Source organism: Thermobia domestica, chromosome 4, assembly GCF_964235325.1.
Source record: "Thermobia domestica chromosome 4, izTheDome1.hap1.1, whole genome shotgun sequence".
NCBI classification, from domain to species: domain Eukaryota; kingdom Metazoa; phylum Arthropoda; class Insecta; order Zygentoma; family Lepismatidae; genus Thermobia; species Thermobia domestica.
Window position 1 is genome coordinate 221103780 of NC_137457.1, and position 19552 is coordinate 221123331.

The following is a 19552-nucleotide window of genomic DNA, read 5'->3' on the forward strand; positions in this document are numbered from 1 at the left end:
CTTCAATTGTGTCGTTTTCTATTCTATCCGTTTGGGTTAGATTAGGAATTATGGATTTTTCTTACACACTTAGAGAAACGAATCAACATTAGAGAAAAAAATGATCCTGTAAAGTAAACATTAGATTAGAGAACATCCTATAAATAAATTTTAAATCTGAGATTTCATTTTCAACAAGCCGCTTAGTGGAAATTTTTATTCATTTCAGATGAATTGGATTTCCATGACTCTGATTCTTGTATGGTCATGAAGTTAAAATTGTACAGAATGTAGCCTTAACAGTCAAACACACTATGCTGAAAATGAAATCACAGATAGAAGAAGGATTTTGTAAAGTAGTTAGCATAGAAAACTATTTGCTTGCAATGTTTACGTACTATCAATCACAGCAAAGGATTATGAAAATGATATCTGATATTCTTCAAAATAGAGTGACTCACGAAATATTAAATTCCAAGCAAGTTTTAAGTTTAGTTAAAAACCATGCAATTTTAAAAGATACTTTGTATGTCCATGATATAGGTTTATTTTATTCAATTTCATCTGTATTTTTGGTTAACTTCAATTTTGAAACACTGAATGTTGATTTAGTTTTGAAAACACCAGTAGTAACACCAAACAAAATTTCAAAATTGTTTCAAGTTTCCAATTTAGGAATGTTACATTCTGATAAGCTTGTGAAATATAATATTCCAGAACAGGTATATGAAAGCGACAACAAATTCATGGAAATCAATAAGTTGTTATGTAAATGGCATTCATTTTTATTCTTATGCGAGACGTCTTGTTTACGAGTCACTTCTCCATCGAAATGTTTAACGAACATGGTTTTCAATAAATCATTTACTAATTGCGAAGTTCAAACTATTCCACATAAGCTTGTGTATAGTCATATTTATACTCCTGCAGGATTATTAGTTAATTCTCTAATACCAGGACACATTACAAAAAGAACATCTCATAATGTTCTTCATACTGAACCATTAGTCTATGGTAACAACAAAACACAATTCATTTTGTATGAAAACTTTGAAAACATCTTTATAAAACACACTGTATTACCCTCAAGGCAAACTATTAATGTGGTCAACACGAATGTTGTTTTGACAATAAATATCTCAGCCCCACATTTAAATGTAACGTATGCAATTAAATCTTTAGATCAAATCAGTGCTGAATTAGAATCACTCAAACTCAATGAAAATAGTTTGCATATGCTACATTTTGACAACTTGCATAGCATTTTTTCAATTGTAATCCCGATTATGTTAGTTTTGTTTCTTGCTCTATTGTTGTATTTATTTTTTAAATTGAGAAAACTAGAGAAAAATTACGCTAACTCACATGCAAACAATCTTGAAGGTAGTAATCATTGAACTACTTACCGAACTATGTGTATTTATTTTACCCTTATCAATATATTTATGTATTTAAGTTTATTATGTATATCAGTAACAGCATACATACCTGGAAAATATATTTAAAAAAAGAAAAGAGAAACAAAATATTAGTTTTCTTTTTACTTAAATACTTCCAAATATTAGTAGAAATAAGTTAGTATTGTAAGTTAATAGAGATAGTTCATAGGATGTGGGCACTGTACCTTGCATGAACCACAAGTACACTTCCCCACCTCATTCCAAAGTTCAATATTGATTTTGAGAATTTTTTTAGTTTTCTCTAAATAATTTAAGATAGAATGACTATGATAATAATTCATATATGTAATTAATTTTTATTTGAATTAACTCAATTCATGATCTAAGGCTACCAAGGTGTGAGACGTCATGCTAAATTTGTTAGTCTTATTTTCATGCAATCATGTTAAGAGTATGTTATTTTTGGTCTGCGTATTAAAGCGCAGGGAACATTTAGATTTTATTGGAATATTTTATTAAGGATATACGATATTAATAGTAAGACTAGTGTATTGAGGCACGAGATTCAACCTCTCTCCCTATTTTACAGGCTTGAGACTGTTCAGGATTTACACTATCCTGAGCTAGGTTAAGATTGAATAACGTACCTTTTGTTCATGATGATTATAGAACTTATAGTTGATCTCTAAGGTTCAGACAGACGAAGAGAACACAAAAGAAAGTAGTTGAGAAATAGGAAATAAGTTTTATTATTGCTTGTAGTTGTTGTAGATATTATGTTATTTTATTTCGTTATGGCTAAAATATTTAGTAGTCCCTTCACTCTCTTTCTTTTACAGAGAATGGATGGACAAATTATTTTTATCATCGAAGCCACGACACTAGTTTGTATAATTATTGCAGTTATATTATTTATAAGACTGTTGTTCAAATATGATTGCACCTTCTCGAAATGTTGTATGCTAAACTTGGCAACACCGCAACCCACTGGCCCTCACGTACCTCATTATGTTTCTAATCTGTCATTCGAGTCACGTGACAATCAATTTGTAATCGCATCTACGTCAAATTCATTACATTTATATGACGATGTCAATATTTCTATTCCTAGTAATTATGTTTCTAATATTCCTCTATCCAGTAATAACTTTACTTCAATTTCTTTGAATAAAACTCGTTTAGCCATTTGCGAGATGCAAATGACTATTATCTAAAACAGAGCATTCCTTTACCCTATATATCCTTCCTAGGCAATGCAGGTCACGAATTTGTTTTTATAACAACTAAAAGCAACATGACTGATTGATTAGAGGATGATTTCTACAAGATAATTATAGCAGGACTAGCTATGAAAAGAAGTGAGGATGGAAAAAGAAAAGGGAAACAGTGGTTTCACTTTGATGCACAACACCTCTGAACTGTAATTGAATTCACGATTTTTTTCACTTTTGTTCACAATCCACTAGAACTTTAAAAAAACACAAAGGACCTATCACTATATTGTGTAGGAAGCACCAAGAACACAATAAAATAAGAAACACCGAAAACAGAAACTATTATTTTAACAAACTTTGTACTATTAACTGACTTCACACACAGACAAATAAAGACAAGATGCATTCAGCACCAGCTCTGTAGCATCTTACGAGGGGATTCTACTAATCAGTGTCATTCTACGCATCTCCAGTTCCCCCCCCCTGCTTCCGCTGTCATTGAATACTACTACGCTGCATTTCCGCTATCAACTGTGAATATTCAAGAGTGTTGCTAACTCTAAATATCCTAGAGTTACTGAGTGAAGTGATTCAATTTATTTTTTTCGTATTATTTATACATACTTAGTGATGAAATAAGTGAGTGAGTGTATGTTCCTAAACAATATATTTTAGTGTTGTGTGCAAGCGCTTATTCCAGTGATTATATACTTCGTAAGTTGTGTATATCCACATACTTTGAGTGATTAAAACTTGGTGAATTTAAATACAGTTGGCAACGCGCTGTGAACATTCTTGAGAACTTGGTCTCTGAGCCAACAACAGAGAATGGTTGTTTGTTCCCACAGACATAAAGTGATAAGTCGACAGAAAAATAATCTGTTATCTAACATGACTTCATACCATCTTTGCTTATTCTACGTTCCTGAACTGTTATGTGTCTGCTTTTAACAGACTTTAACTAACAATATTGCAGAGACTTATTCACCATTACAATAAAATATTCTTTTTATATATACAGGATAATCCAATGTGGACAATATTTCAGAACATTTTTTTTTTAAATTTCAATCAAGCATTATTTTTCTTTTATTCATTTTGATGTTCATTTTATACATCATGTATTACGTATAGGATACTTTATATAACATATAGGGTGTTTCATAATTTATGGGTCAATATTTTAAGAAGAATTGATTATTATTACTATCATCATTTTATGTAATTTTTGGTTTTGGTTTAACTTTTTATTATTTTTTCTCCAAGCTTTTGTTTCAACCACCAAAGAAACAAAATATTTAATTGAAGCACAGGGAATATTGTGTACCACAATGTAAAGAAACATAATATTTAATTGGATTTTAAAATTTGTATAAAACAGGCAATGTATGAAGTGGAGGCAGTTTGAATATTCTTTAGGATTCATAATCCAATGGAAAATTTAGAGTGCCTTGACTTCTACAATGCAAATGACCGGCTATGACTTCTAGAACTAGGAAGACTCAGAAAGAATGTGCAAGAATGTTGACATGACGGAAAAATCATATAAATACTACCGGATTCTCTTCCGGGTAGGAGAAGTTCTATTTTGACGTCGAAACTCTGCGAGTCAAATCATTCATAATTAGTTTCTGTCACTCCGTCATTCTGTCCATCAGAGGTTCTGCTCGTCATCGTTATCAAAAGTAAGTGATTATGCATTGTCTTCTCTAGTCTTTAAGTCATACCAGTCCACATCATGCTCTGTAGTTTTTCAGTCATTCAAGATCAGTTCATTAAATTCTTGTTCTAAATTATTTCTGTGTTGTCGAATTTTATCTTTGAAATTCTACTCCCATGTTTCTAATTCTGAGCTACGCTATCTACGCCCCCAAGACTTGCATTAGTTTAAATTACTTCTTGGAGGAACTGGGTGGATGTTGAGGCCATTCAGTAGTTTTCACGTATGAGAATTGTTTGGGGTTCGCGACCCAGACAAGAGGTCTCCGTTCGACATGCCTCCAGAAGTTTCTAACTGCCTTTTACGTCACAAAACCGGTCACGTTTAAGGTAGATTGCAAACCTATTTTTAAGGTTTTAGCAATATAGATATACTACTTCAAGTATTGAATTCACATGAGTTGAAAGTCTAAAATTATTATTATTATTATTATTATTATTATTATTATTATTATTATTATTATTATTATTATTATTATTATTATTATAGGCTCTTGCAGATGAGCTGAAAGGTCAACCAGGTGAATTATTCCCATTGAAATGTGACGTATCGAAGGAAGAAGATATACTTTCTGTCTTCCAAAGGGTGAAGGAGAAGTTAGGAGGAGTTGATATTTGCATCAACAATGCAGGAGTTACTGATGTAAAGGATTCACTCGTAGGTATGTACAAGAAATCAATCACATAGAAAGTAATATAGTCTACATTCAGTCATTTTACTTATATCTTTTTTTCTTACTTTACAGCTCATTTCTAAGGTATTTAGAAATGACTATCCCTAAAGAGGGTATGAGGAAGTAATGCCCCCATTTCTAGCAAATGTGGTACCATTCAGAAATCTATACTTCGAAAAAAAAATACTATACATCAAATTTCACTAATTATAAAATTTTATACTTAAAGGAACAGAGTAAACATATATTGCAAAGAATATTGAAAATTCAAACATTAATGCTATATTTATGAACTATCAGAGATCATCTTACTTGGAATAGTGATTAGTGTATATCAGCATTCTTTATACAGTACGAAATATCAGAACTAAAAATAGAAGTAAAAAACAAATACCTTACAAATACAATATCTATGTGTGTCTATGAAATATATGTATGTGTGTGTGTCTATGAAATATCTATGTGTGTCTATGAAATATCTGTCTGTCTCTGTACCCAGTTTTTTACATCATGCTTCGCCATTGAATGGATATGCTTTTCGCAAAGTCTCAAAATTCAATTGTTTTGGAGTTACCACAATATTATTCTTTCAGTATGATATTATGTATAAAATAGAATTTCCGATATTTATTTGAAATTTGAAGCTTGTAAAAATGATGTCTTCAGGAATAAGTAAATATGATTAAATTTTGCCTTTCTTGCCAGAGATTAAATAGTGACACAGATAGTGACTCAAATAGTCACATGTTCCAACGCAGAACATATGTTAATAACTCTATCAGTTTTCTATGACATTATGAAGACTGAGTTGTCCATATCTTAATAATCGTAGGAATTAATAAGGCCGTAGTAAAAGAGATTAATTATGCTACTAACATCAAAAGTCGATCAAATGCCTAGTGAAACGCAGTCATTGTGATGAGACTGTATAGGATTTAAACTATGAGAGACTAGTGTTGCAACAAGACGAGACCAGACTTCAGATTGTCTCGTCTCGTCTCGTGCAAAGCATATCTCGTCTTGAGTCTCGTCTCGAAAAGATTGTTCGTCTCGTGTCACGTCTCGTTTACGAGACGAGGCGAAACCAGACACGAAAAATGTATCGTTTGGTGGCAACACTAGAGCGGCTGAGGCTCACAAAAAAGAGCTGTTATGTTTAAATTATAACTTTTAACCAAGTTTGGTTTGGTTAACAGAGCACAACACACAACACACCTACAATCTTCCAACAACGACTGCTTAGTTCCGACTAAGCCAGTAACAAATTACTACGCCAGGAATATTTATCAATACTGAATCGGTACAGTTGAAAGTCAAGCCTTCCCCACTTATTTTGAAGTCCTTTTTTCCGAACCTCTCACGCCACTTCAACAAATGAGGCCTATGTGACATTCCGATTTCAAAAATGGCTTAGGTCCGAATAACATAATAAAACAATAAAAAAAACTAAATTTTATTTTCAAACCAGCATCCTTTCAAATCTCAGTACCGAAAAAGGCTGGAATGTTTTTGTCTTTGTTCGGAACGAGAAAGACCATGAAAAAATGATTGGTTATTGACAAAACTGCCTTTAAGATAACTTGTATTTCTATAACACGGACAGGGTTTTTATACATATATATCCCCACCAGGCCCCAGAATGAAATCTTCTGAAACACTGATCTTGAATGCTTTAGCATTGTACTTGAATCTGAAGCATTATCACAGCAATTAAACTTGAATCTGGAGCAATTAAACTTGAATCGATTGAAAAATGGAAATTAAAGCTGTTTCTAGGAATCATTTTAAAAATAACTTTAGATATTCCCTGTTCTTTGTAGGATAGTCCTCATTTGAGAAAATAAACGCTGGTATACATTTAGAAGGCAAATAATTTATTCCGAGTTAACACATTTTTAAACAAATTAAACAGCATTTTCGAAACGCGAGACGAGACATTTCACGAGACGTCTCGTCTCGTCTCGTGTCTCGTCCCGAAGGTGATGTCTCGTCTCCTGGCAACCTTATGAGACTTACTTCTTTACGAAAGAAGAGAACTTTAAATATTTTTTGACGAACTGAAAATCTTCCTTTCCTTTTTTAGATGGAAACACAGAACGCTGGAGGAATTTGTTAAACGTAAATATTTTGGCTCCCAGCATATTTTCTAGAGAAGCCATTAAATCTATGAAGGAGAAAAACGTGGACGATGGACATATTATTAATATCAGTAGGTAAGCAACACACAATACTATTCAAAATCATATATATCGTGTTTACAAATCTGAGAACCATCAACCTTAAAGTCGAGACTCTTTGTTGCTTAATTTTAAGTAAGTTTTTTTTATATATATATGTATTTAGATGACATAAGTAGACCAAAATTTAACTTCATGTTGTCTATCTTAACATATTAATGTAATTTAATTTTGAATCCTTTTCACACTACAATATATTATTATTCATTTTAATATTGGAAGAGGCAGCCAAGTTCATGTTTTACCTTGAACTGGAGTTCTCAGATCTCCTGGTATAGCTAGAATGGCCCCGGATTTACTTCTGATATTTCAGCAAGGGGTATGTACGTGACTATGAAAATACTGTAAATTTTCGTATGATGTTCGTTTTCTAGTGTTCATGAAAAAAATAAAATGATTTTATCTTTTTTTTCGTTCTCTTTTAGACCATTTTATTTTGTCATATTCTTTTCTTATTGTGACTGTTACACCATCACAGAAGTTTATTACTAACAAAATTTAATTTTTTATTTTTTATTACTAACAAAATTTAAACTATGTTGGAGAAAAATTTATTTTACTTTTAGTTTAAACTATATAACAACACTTCTTTATATTACACTAGTATTAATTACCCGCTTCGCTGGGTTAAATTAAGAGAAAAACAGTAATATGTTTCTTTAATCAATCACTTTTTACTATTACTAAAGCGCTCTTTGATATTGGTCATTTTCGATTACTTTTATATATCCCCTCTTCTTCCCATGTTGCGGGTAACGGCATCGGAAGTAAACTAGTTCATCTCAGCGACCCCGAAAAGTATAAACTCGACACTGCCGTCCCACAATTTTTGCGGGGCTTAATTTGGATTTAAGTGGCATCAGAACTGTCACTGTTTATCTTAGCGACCTCATAAACTATAGATTCGACACTAATATCGGTCATTTTCGATCATTTGTAAATGTCTTTCCCCTCCTTTAAGTTACATCGTCAAAGTGAAATGACAAAAATCATCTCATTTTCGAACTTCATCTAGGTTGAAAATTTGATGGAGATCAGTCCGGTCGTTCAAGAGCTATTAAATTTTATTTATTTTTATACATCTCCCCCACCTACCTCCTCCCCTAAGTTCTATCGTTAAAGTGAATAGATGAATACCATCCCAGGCCCAAACCTCATCCATGTTGAAAATTTGATCGAGATTGGTCAGGTGGTTGAAGAGTAAAGTCACATAGACAGTCACTTTCATTTTTATTATTTTTTTTACATATATATCTTCTCCTACCCCTCCTCCTCTCCTACGTTGCGCCGTCAAAGTTAAATCATAGAAATTATCCCAAGCCTGAACGTCATCTATGTTGAAAATTTGAAAGAGATCGGTTGGGTGGTTCAAGAGTTATTAAGTTTTATTTATTTTTATATATCTTTCCCGTCCCCTTCCCCTCCCATAAGTTCTACCATCAAAGTAATATGATAAAAACCATCCCAGGTCCGAACTTCATCCATATTGAATATTTTATTAAGATCGATCCTGTGGTTAAAGTGTGATGAAGTCAAAAGACAGTCACTTTTATTTTTATTCTTTTTACATATATATCTCCCTCTTCCCCTTCCGTATGCTGCGCCGTAAAAGTGAAATAACGAAAACATCCTAGGCCCGAACCTTATCTATGTTGAAAGTTTGATCAAGATCGGTTGGCTGGTTCAAGAGTTATTAAGTTTTTTTTATTTTTATTTTTATAGATTTCTCCTCTCCACTTCCCCTCCCCTAAGTTCTACCGTTAAAGTGATATGATAAAAACCACCTTAGGTCAGAATTTCATCTATGTTGATTTTTTTAAAGATCGGTCGGGTGGTTTAAGCGTGATGAAGTCACAAAAACAGTCACTTTTATTTTTACTTCTTTTATACATATATCTCCCCTCCCCTCCCCTTCGTTGCACTGTAAAAGTGAAATGAAGAAAACATTCCAGGCCCAAATCTTATCTATGTTGAAAGTTTGATCGATATCGGTCTGGTGGTTCAAGAGTTATTAAGTTTTATTTATTTTTATAGATTTTGCCTCTTCCTTCCCCCTCCCCTAAGATCTACTGTTAAAGTAATATGATAAAAACCACCTCATGTCTGAACCTCATCTATGTTGAATTTTTTTTAAGATCGGTCGGGTGGTTTAAGCGTGATGAAGTCACAAAGACAGTCACTTTTATTTTTACTTTTTTAACATATATATCTCCCCCTCCCCTCCCCCTAGACTGTAAAAGTGAAGTGAAGGAAATATTCCAGGTCCGATCCTTATCTATATTGAAAGTTTGATCGATATCGGTCTGGTGGTTCAAGAGTTATTAAGTTTTATTCATGTTCATATATTTCCCTCCTCCCCTTCCCAACCCCTAAGATCTACTGTCAAAATGAAATTATAAAAAAACTTTCCAGTTTTGAATTTCATATATGTTGAAACTTTGATTTAGATCAATCGGGTGGTTCAAAAGTAATTAATTCACGAACATAGTCACTTTTATTTTTATATTCATTGATTTTTGTATATCTCCCCCTCCTCCTCCTCCCCTACGTTGTTCCATCAAAGTGAAATGATAAAAATCATGCCAGTCTTGAACCTCAACCACATTAAAAATTTGATCAAGATCGGTCTGGTGGTTCAAGAGTTATTAAGTTTTATTTATTTTTTCTGTGTCTCCGTCCTCCTCCACCCCTAACTTCTACCGTCAAAATAAATAGCTTAAAACACTCCCAGAGCAGAACTGCATCTTCGTTGAAAATTTGATTGAAATCGGTCGGGTGGTTCAAGAGATTAAGAGTCACAAACATAGTCACTTTCAATTTTATAATATAGATTAGAGCAATTTTTGAATTCCACACAAACAGTGCATTGATATCTTTCTGCAATTGATCTTTTTCCGAATATCATTATATACTTTTATGTCGTCAACGTACTTTAGCATATTTTAATTTTGAACGCAAGTCGTTATCATATAATATGAACAATAATACACCCAAATTAGATTTAAACAACTTATATGTTACTGTTTCCGGTTTCTTAAGTATGAATCAATAAACTCAAAGAATTGGACACAAAATCCAAAATTACCTAGCTTAGGTAACAAACTTTTGTGGTTGATAGTATCAAAACTTCAGAAAAACCAAAACAGATAGAGTGAACACATAAACAAGCATCTAACGCAGAATAGGCATTGCAGACATGCACAGAAAATATCCATGCTGACTTATATCTACGTAACATTTAACACAATTGAAGATACGATTATATACAATTTGCTCAAACACTCTTGCAGGGTATTGGTCTGTAATTCTAAATATTATTTGTATCACCAGATTTAAATATAGGACAAACCTGTGTTAATTTAATAATGTTAGGCATGATTTCTGTCTGATCTGAGTACAGAAGTATCATAAGTAGTTCTGAACATCTTTTAAGTACATACAGTGGTATCCCATCAAGAACAAATGGTCGTTTGTGTTAAAGTTTCTTTGTAGGATATTTATACTCTGTATAATTAATTTCTTCTAGGGGTAAGGCATCAGGATATTGCGAGTCTTAATCTTTAAATACCACGTCTCCTTCAACATTGTCAAATATATTTCCGATATCCAACGATATTAAACAAAATATTTAGCAAAAGAATCATTATAGTATATTAAATTCCGTCATATAGGTTCCTATATTCAATTCCTAGAAGAAACGGATATTTTTTGACACAAATTACACGATATTCTAAACACCAACGAACTTTAAGTTGATTTTTATCAATTTGCTATTTATGTTAAAAGTTTAATCAAACCGTCACATTTATGATTTGCGTTATTTATAACTCGATCCCGAAATGAATAACAAAAAAAGACCACATTAGCTGGCAAAATTGCGAAATAAAAATCCAAAAATGGCAGATAAAATTCTAAATTAAACGAATAAACCATCAAATAAGTGCTTTTGAAAGAAAAATGTATTAAAATACTTTCTTTAATAGCCTAGCTGTAACTGGTTTAATTATCAAATAAAAATATGTTTTTTAAGTAATAAAATGTTTTATTTTCTATTTAGTACCTACAATTTAAAATTTATGGGAACTTGCAAACTATGCAACCCATAAAGGATTATATTTAACGATCCATTCTTTTGTAGTAACATTGAAACAATTGATAAACTCAAGTACTATCACATTTACCTGGTACAACACTTACACCATTGACAGCAGTATTCAATATTGCTTGAGACCTAGATAAAATCTGTTCTCTTTATAAAGCTTAGTTATAGTGTTCTGTTAGTAGTTTAAAAACATTCAAAGTACAAAAAATACTAAAATGAAGTTGTTTCACACTACACTAGCAATTTCACACTACCTAGCAATTTCACACTACACTTAAGAAAATTACTTCATATTTTTGTTCTGTGAAATTATAAACAACTTCTTAAGATTTTCAAATGAAATACTTCATCTCCTGTCAGAAAGAATTCGTTTTAAATGTGAAAATGATCTTCCCACATCTACAAATGTCATTAGAGCATACTGGAAACAAGTAATTTAGGGAGGATTCATATCTTTGTCAAGAGTTAGAACAACATCACCTTCCATAACACTATCAATGTTCTTCAATTTTGCCAAATCTGGATTAGCACTTATAACACTATCACATTTTCGCCCAATGTGCGCACCTTTGTCACTATGTACACAAACAAGACTTTTAGAGAGCTAGATAATGTCTGTTCTTTCTTTTCTCAAACTTAGTAATAGCGTCTGGTAACTTTGTAAAATGTGTTGCAATGAAAACTACTTTTTTTTTCAAGGAATTCTTCTTAAGCATACTCTGAGCAATCTTAATTAAAGACGCATCATCCTCATCAAAAGAATAAATGGTTCTTTTGAGGAAACGAAGTTCTTAGCATAATACATAATAGCTATAATCCATGTACCCCATCGCGTTAAGACGCGCTGTGGTGGGAGGGAATTTCAGAGCCTAATTTTTAAGAGACCTTTGCGAGAGACGTTTCAAAAAAAAAAAAAAACTTTTTCACATTTGACACGAGAAGACCAACTTCGGAAAAATGAGAATATACTTCGTCTGCAGTCCTATATAGTTCGTGTGTTAGACGGGCGACATGCACCATACTCGGGAATAGAGCATTAAGGACTTTCGCTGTGCTTTTCATGTATGCAGCTCAGTCTGTGCAAAAAGAAGAATCCTTTTGCGTTTTACGTATTTTGGCCTCAGAATTATCAGCAATTTTGTAAAAAAATAAATAAATAAATAAATAAATAAATAAATAAATAAATAAATAAATAAATAAAACTGTGGAATAGCCGTACTATTTACTTTTTCCAGACTTTGTGATGCAATCAAATACTTTTGTGTGTCTTCTCTTCCTTACAAAGTTTCAATTACAACATTAGCAATGGAACGGCCTAAAAAATCTCATTTTTCACTATATGAAATTCATATATTTTTGTCACCAACACGTTTACGGATATCGCCAATACTTTTTTTGTACGTGCTATCAACGTAAGTCTTTCTCAAAGACGATTCATTTTTAATTTCTTGTTCTGTGTATTTCTCTAGAAAGTTTTTGAAGAAAAACTTTTCTTACTTCTAGAAAAGAGTTGTCTGCGTTAATTTCAGCTTCACACAGATCATTCGCAAAACTGTTAATAGGCGAAGCGGGATTCGTCAATGTTCCAAGAAGACTGAACCTTTTCGCCAACTGATTTGCGTGTCTTCGCAAATTTATGTTTTTCAGTGTTTATGTGATGTATAACAACGCTTCTCAGAGAAAACTAGTTTCATATAATTCACAAAACAGTGCAGAACAAATTTGTTGAAAACATACTACATCCAAACTCAATCACAGAATTTTCCATCGTCTCCTTGTATATATATAGATTAAACAAAAGCCTACTTTCGGCATCTTGAAACACTTAAATGTACATAAACAGAATCTAAGTGTTACGCATGTCTGCGACTCCCAGTAACTGCCCACTCCTGTTTACTTCTTTAAAGTAACTATCTTCATTTATCTTCATCATTCAAAATTCCAAGAACTGAAGACGCACTAGTATCCTCCCTCCACTTGCCACATTGCAACGGCAATAGACTGCAGTTATCAGACACTTCAATCGCTTGGGCAGACAAGAGTGAGCCAAATCTTTAGTATGCTGCCATTTCAAAGGTGATAAAAAGCAGTGGAAGAGAAAATGACAACAAATTCCTTCTAGATTGTGAAATTGCACTCTTCCTGAAAATATCATGAAAATTGCAATTTTTTATATCTATAGTATTTTGCCATTAATTGTGACCATTATTTATATCACATAATCTACGATGTTATGTTACACATTTTAAAGTTGATATTACATCTGTATGCTTTTAGTGATACACCAAATTCTGTCACAATGCTGCAAATTCCCATTGAATAATGACTTCTCAGTAAGGATTTGGCAGTAACTTATCATGCATTCATCTGTTAACCTTAAACCACAGTTCGACTGCCGCATATCATACTGTTTTAAGTCATATTGTAAGACTCGAAGTTTTCACTGATGTTCAGTGTTCATTATTTACAGGCCTTCCCAGTTATGGAATAATTTACCTCTATTACCAATTGTTTTCAGATTAAGGCTCATTTAGCCACTGATGTGGTATTTTGCTGGTGAATGTTTATTCTTGGCTAATATCCCATTCTCCCTTCCTTTTCCAGAATAAATCTTATAAGAGGTTCTATATAATACTGCTTTCTACAGCAAATTTTCTAGTAGTACTCAACTCAATCTAGTAGTAGTACAGCAAATTTAGTATAAACTCAACTTATTCTTGGCTAATATCCCATTCTCCCTTCCTTTTCCAGAATAAATCTTATAAGAGGTTCTATATAATACTGCTTTCTACAGCAAATTTTCTAGTAGTACTCAACTCAATCTAGTAGTAGTACAGCAAATTTAGTATAAACTCAACTTTTTCATAGTAAATTTGGAAGAAACACTACATTCACATACTAAATTTGACGGAAATTCTACTTTCCCATAGTAAATTTGAAAAAAAAAAACGCTAAATTCAAATAGGAAATTTGACATAAACTCTAGTTTTTCCCGTACTAAATTTTGGAGAAACATCCACTGTCCCATAGTAAATTTGGCAGAAAGACTAATTTCCCACAGTAAATTTGACCGAATCGCTAATATTGACAGCGTATTTATGCGAAAAGAAAATCCTAGAGATAGAATATTATACTGTTTCTTGAAATAATGTTTGAGAAAAAAGCTTTTATCTTACCTCCAAAGAAAACTCGCTACTAATGACTAACCTCCAAACTGTCCATGGATCACCCCTATGATTCATAACGTTAAACGTTCAAAACTGTCCATGTGTCAAATGAATGACTCAGAAACAATCAATATAGAGTTAGATAAGTTTTGTTTCGTGTAACTTCGTTAATTAAAACCCAATATATAAAATATTTGTCGAACTGTATAAATTTTGCTAAAAGTCGATTAGTTCGAGCTTTTTCTATCAATTTCAATGAACAGTTTATAGATTAATATGTAGTTGTGTGTTATAAAGTTAATGTACTTTGTATATAATAGTTTGCATACAGTACACGAGAATTACATTTTTTTTTTTTTTTTTTTTTGGAAATTTTTTTATTATTATTATTTTGTTTTGTTCCAATTGCAGCATTTGTGGGCATTATGTTCTTCAGCATCCAGTCTCCCATTTTTATACAGGAACAAAGCATGCTCTCAGAGCTTTGACAGAAGGATTGCGCCAAGAACTTGCAGCTATGGGAAGTCACATCAGAGTCTCAGTAAGAAAATATCAAGAAGATCAGTATTTTAAATACAGTAAACTACAATTATATTAGCGTTTAACGAGAAATATGTCTAAAGATGAGACATATACCAATCAATAAAATTCATTGAACTGAACAAAATTATATAGCTGAATGTGTATGAGTGTGAACTTAAAACAATGATACTCTTCGATAACTACCTCGCCTGTTAAGATCGAACTTATACTGTAGTAAATTCTCATAAATCGTTTCACTTTGGCACTACTAACAAGGGAAGTTCAGGACAAAGGACTCGCCTGCAGAAAAGCTAAGCATGTCATTTGAAGGACCAATTCATGCTGATTACAACAACCTAATAAAATTTATGTTGGATAGATTCAACTTGGAAGTTTCTATGAAAAATTGAGTATATGCGCATTTCAACGCGTTAAGTACAATTCCATCCGTCAAACGAACAGTTCGCATAACCAAAGTGAAAAGCAAAGTCAACATCTGATTCAAAAGGTATATAATTTGTTCGGTAACCTGCCTTGTGGAACGCAAACTGAAACAATTCAATGTATCGCGGTGATCAGAACTGATTCATTAGCATTGACACGAACTTTATTTAATGGTTTCGTTGGTACGTCATAACAACTGGATGACGAAGTATCAAACTTTGTAGAAATCTCCTGCCATAAGCTTTGATTGGTCGGGATACAAACACATGAAATGGTTGGACAAATCGTGTGTAAATCGTGCATTTAACGTTGAATCTCTCAAAAAGTTCTCAACCGTACAGGAATTTTATTAGCTTGTTGTAATCAACTTGAAGCGGTCTTCCAAATGGCATGCTTAGTTTCTCAGCAGGCGGGTGCTTTCTTCCGAACTTCCCTTGTAAGATGACAGTATACAGTGTAGTTAGTGAGATATAGCCCAAAATAATGAATAACTTAAAGTTTAATGTTTAATTATAATACTGGATTAATTCTTGTACCACTTCCAGTATTTTTTCATTTGATACTTTATCCTGCCAACTAATTTTTAACAACTCTGTATAGATCACATTTTGTAGGTTTCCATTCTCCATTTTTCTTCTAGAGTTCATACCTAACATCCATACGACTTCATACTCCATACGTGCTTTCACTAGCCTTTTCTTGAATATTAAGTCAATGTTTTCTGTTCCTTTTATTAACTTTCTCGTCCGAGCTGTTTTGCATACTGTATCTTGTTTGCGCCTACTATCGCTTACAATTTTACTTTCTTTATAGCATTTTTTTGTTGCTTCTCTTCTTGCACAACTCAAAACTTTTGTTTTGCTCTTGTTGAACTTCATGTTGAATTTGTTGCATTCGATTTAGACTTCCTTCTAATTTTTCTCACTGTCTTCCAACGACGCGATGTCGTTTCTAAAGTGTGTGTATTTTCTGTCCACGAAAACTTATTCCTGGGCTGAGTGTTCTTGATTGCTTTTGTTACTTGTCCAATGTATATATTAAATAAAATTGGAAACAATCAGCATATTTACCTGATCATCTTTTCAATTTCTGTTTCTCCCCTCTCTCCTCTTATTTCAATTGTCGCCTGCTGTTTTTTGTTCCTTATACACTACCGTTTGTGTAAATTGCAACACATAGGATACATGAGATTTAAATTAAATTTATACCACAGACTAGTTAGATGACGACAGACTAGGATTATACATCTACACATCCTCTATGATTTTGAGAATTCAATATGGTGTGAAGTCCGCACGTGTCTCTACACGTCGTGGAATGAAGTAACGCAGGTTTTGGACACGTTCGTGGAGAGTTTCCATTCACGCAGTTTCAATGAGAGTTCACAAATTACCAACAGTGGTTTCTAGAGGATCGTGTTGACCAAGTCACCGATCACCATATTCGACACATACTCGATGGGTGACGCGACTAGTATGGATCGGCATATGTACGATTTTGCCCTCAGCAAATAAGAGGCGACTTAGGAGTCACGTGACCTCTGCCATTGGCTACAGTCACGTAGAATTACGCCATCGGTCATTCGCCATGATTTTGGGTGGAGTACGACCCCTATCCTTTAAATTTGGGGATTTAGGGTAACTAAAAATTTTGGCTGGATCTATGGGTCCTAAATATGAACCTTGAAAAGTTTAGAGGTCCTTGTATATTCCCTTGGACGAGTATACAAACTGCCAAAAATTGAAAATTTCGGAGTTTTCACGTTATTTATTCGCTACGATGGGTATTATCAGTCATATAGAGGGAAACCCATTCTGTTTCGTGGATGTCAGGGACCAGTTATGTACCCCTGTGGTTCTTTTAAATGGGTGGAGGTGGATCAAATTAGTACTCCTTGTGTTCTAAGATGATGGGCTTTTGGTCCCATACATATGTAAGGATGCTTACAGAGGTATCTCACTCTTTTTCATATATATTTAGAACCAGCTACGTACCGTGTGGTTCCTTTGAATGGTTGTAAGTCATTCACTTTGGTGGATAAAGAATTGCAGAAAACTAAAAATTTTAACGTGTTGGCGTCATTTGTCAACTAAGGTGTGTATTTGTAAACCTATGGTCGAGCAACGCAACTCTCTTCGAAAGCACCTAGAAACAGATATGTATGTCTATGATTCCCTTTGATAGATGGGAGGGCCAATCATATACTCCTCAAACTAAGACTGTGGTATCAGGCTCTACCGACAAGCACTTTACTCTCTTTGACGGGTACCTAGGACCAGATAAGTATCCCTGTGGTCCCTTTGGATAAGTGTGAAGGTGGACCAACCCTGTACCTCTCATCTCTTAAGATTGATTGTTTATGATACTTTGGACGAACACATTACTCTCTAATGACTGATTCTGATGTAGAGGTACACACACATATAGTATATATAAGCAAATCACTCTGATTGGTTGTTTGAAGTCACATGACTCAGGAACAGGAACACAAACACAAGCGAAATCACTCTGATTGGTTGTTTGGAGTCACATGACTCAGATTACATGTTGACTACACATCTTCATTCTGTACGATGGGCGTTACCTTGTGGTTTCTTTGACGATGTTATGATGTGTATCTGAAGAAGGGTTTATGTGTTGGGGTAGCAAATGAGAAGTAATGCTTCTGTGGTTCCAATGTTTGACGTCATACTTACTCAGAGTTACTGTGATTAAAGTGCGAATTTAGATTTAAAAGTAAATGGCTGCTTTCTAATAATCTAATATGTCAAAATGGCGGATGAAAGAAAATAGAATCATTTGAATAAAAAATTATGTTTTACCATGACTTCCCTTAAATTTGAATGTGAGACTTATGGATGAGTGCTTTATCCTTTTTTAACAAGGAAGATGCAAGTGTACTTAAAATTGATGTTGAAGAATTATAAGCACTAACAATTATGTGGAATTTTGATTGGTTGTAAAAATAGTTGCGATTAGAAATATTATTCGTTAATTTAAATTACTCAGTGAATGAGACATTGATGAGTTATAAACAATTACTTAAAAGTTTTAAGGGTTCGAGCGATTTTTCATTAGCAAAAGTATACACTGATGCCAAAGTTTTGAATTCTAAACCGTTCTTATTCTCTAAATTGATTCTTTGTTGGGCTTTTAATTTTTCAGCAACCAAAATTTTAAAACTAAATGCTTTGTGTAATTTTTTTAACTATTTCTTTCGTATAAATTTTTCCAACTAGTTTTCGTTTGTAAAATTTTTCAACAAAGAATTTTGTGTAGCTGCTGTTCAAATAAAAATTTTATTTCGTATCAAGCATTTTTCTAAATCTATTTTTTATTTCTTTTTTAAACAATACCGTTTCTTTTCACACTTGTAATTATTCAACAAACAAAATTTAGCAAATACTTGTGTTAAATTTTTGCAGTTTTTCTTTAATAATTTGTTTTGATAACCTATAGTTTTAGTTTGAATATTTGTGTATTGGAAATTTTAGTTTAAATATATTTTGTTGATAAAATTTTACTTTGAAAACTTTCGCTTGTTAAACATTTTTAATTTTATTTTTTTCATTTTTCCTTCACAATTTAGTTTAACAAAATTTTATTCTAATAAAGTTTTGTTTGAAAATGTTTGTCTGCAAAGAAAAGAATTAGTTTTAAAAATTGGTTGCTTAAAATAATTCTTTCAGCAAAGAAAATTCAACGTAGGTCAGTAAGTTGTGTGATGAACTATGTACTTTTGACCTTCAACCACATCTCGAGATTTATACATTCACGTATTCCGATTATATAAAACAACATATGTAAAACTTCAATTTTCTACATGTTAAGACAGATAGCAACCTGATTAAGCTTACGAGACGATTTTAGCTACCTACTAAAGATATAATGTGATAGGCATGTATGTGTGTAAAGAAAACAATCTATTGGTCACAAGTTACACAGCCATAGAACAAAAGATCACGTGATAGGAAGAGAGAGGGGGAATATGATTAAAAGTAGCGAATAAGAAGTGATGTCATGGTAGGTGTGAAGTGTTATAAGTATGAGTTTGAATAAATTTCAGTTAGTAGCTGCCAAATTGGTGTCTGAAG

The 19552-nt window shown here is 32.8% G+C and overlaps 1 protein-coding gene across 1 annotated transcript in view; it reads left to right on the forward strand.

Annotated features, from left to right (window-relative positions):
- Positions 1 to 19552, forward strand: part of LOC145683872 (dehydrogenase/reductase SDR family member 11-like) — a 61584-nt gene that overhangs the window by 21957 nt on the left and 20075 nt on the right. Inside the window, exons 2-4 of the mRNA XM_081755496.1 lie at positions 4803 to 4974; positions 7070 to 7199; positions 14904 to 15033. Of these exons, the coding sequence (XP_081611622.1) occupies positions 4803 to 4974; positions 7070 to 7199; positions 14904 to 15033 (432 nt within the window). The remainder of the gene's footprint in view (positions 1 to 4802; positions 4975 to 7069; positions 7200 to 14903; positions 15034 to 19552) is intronic.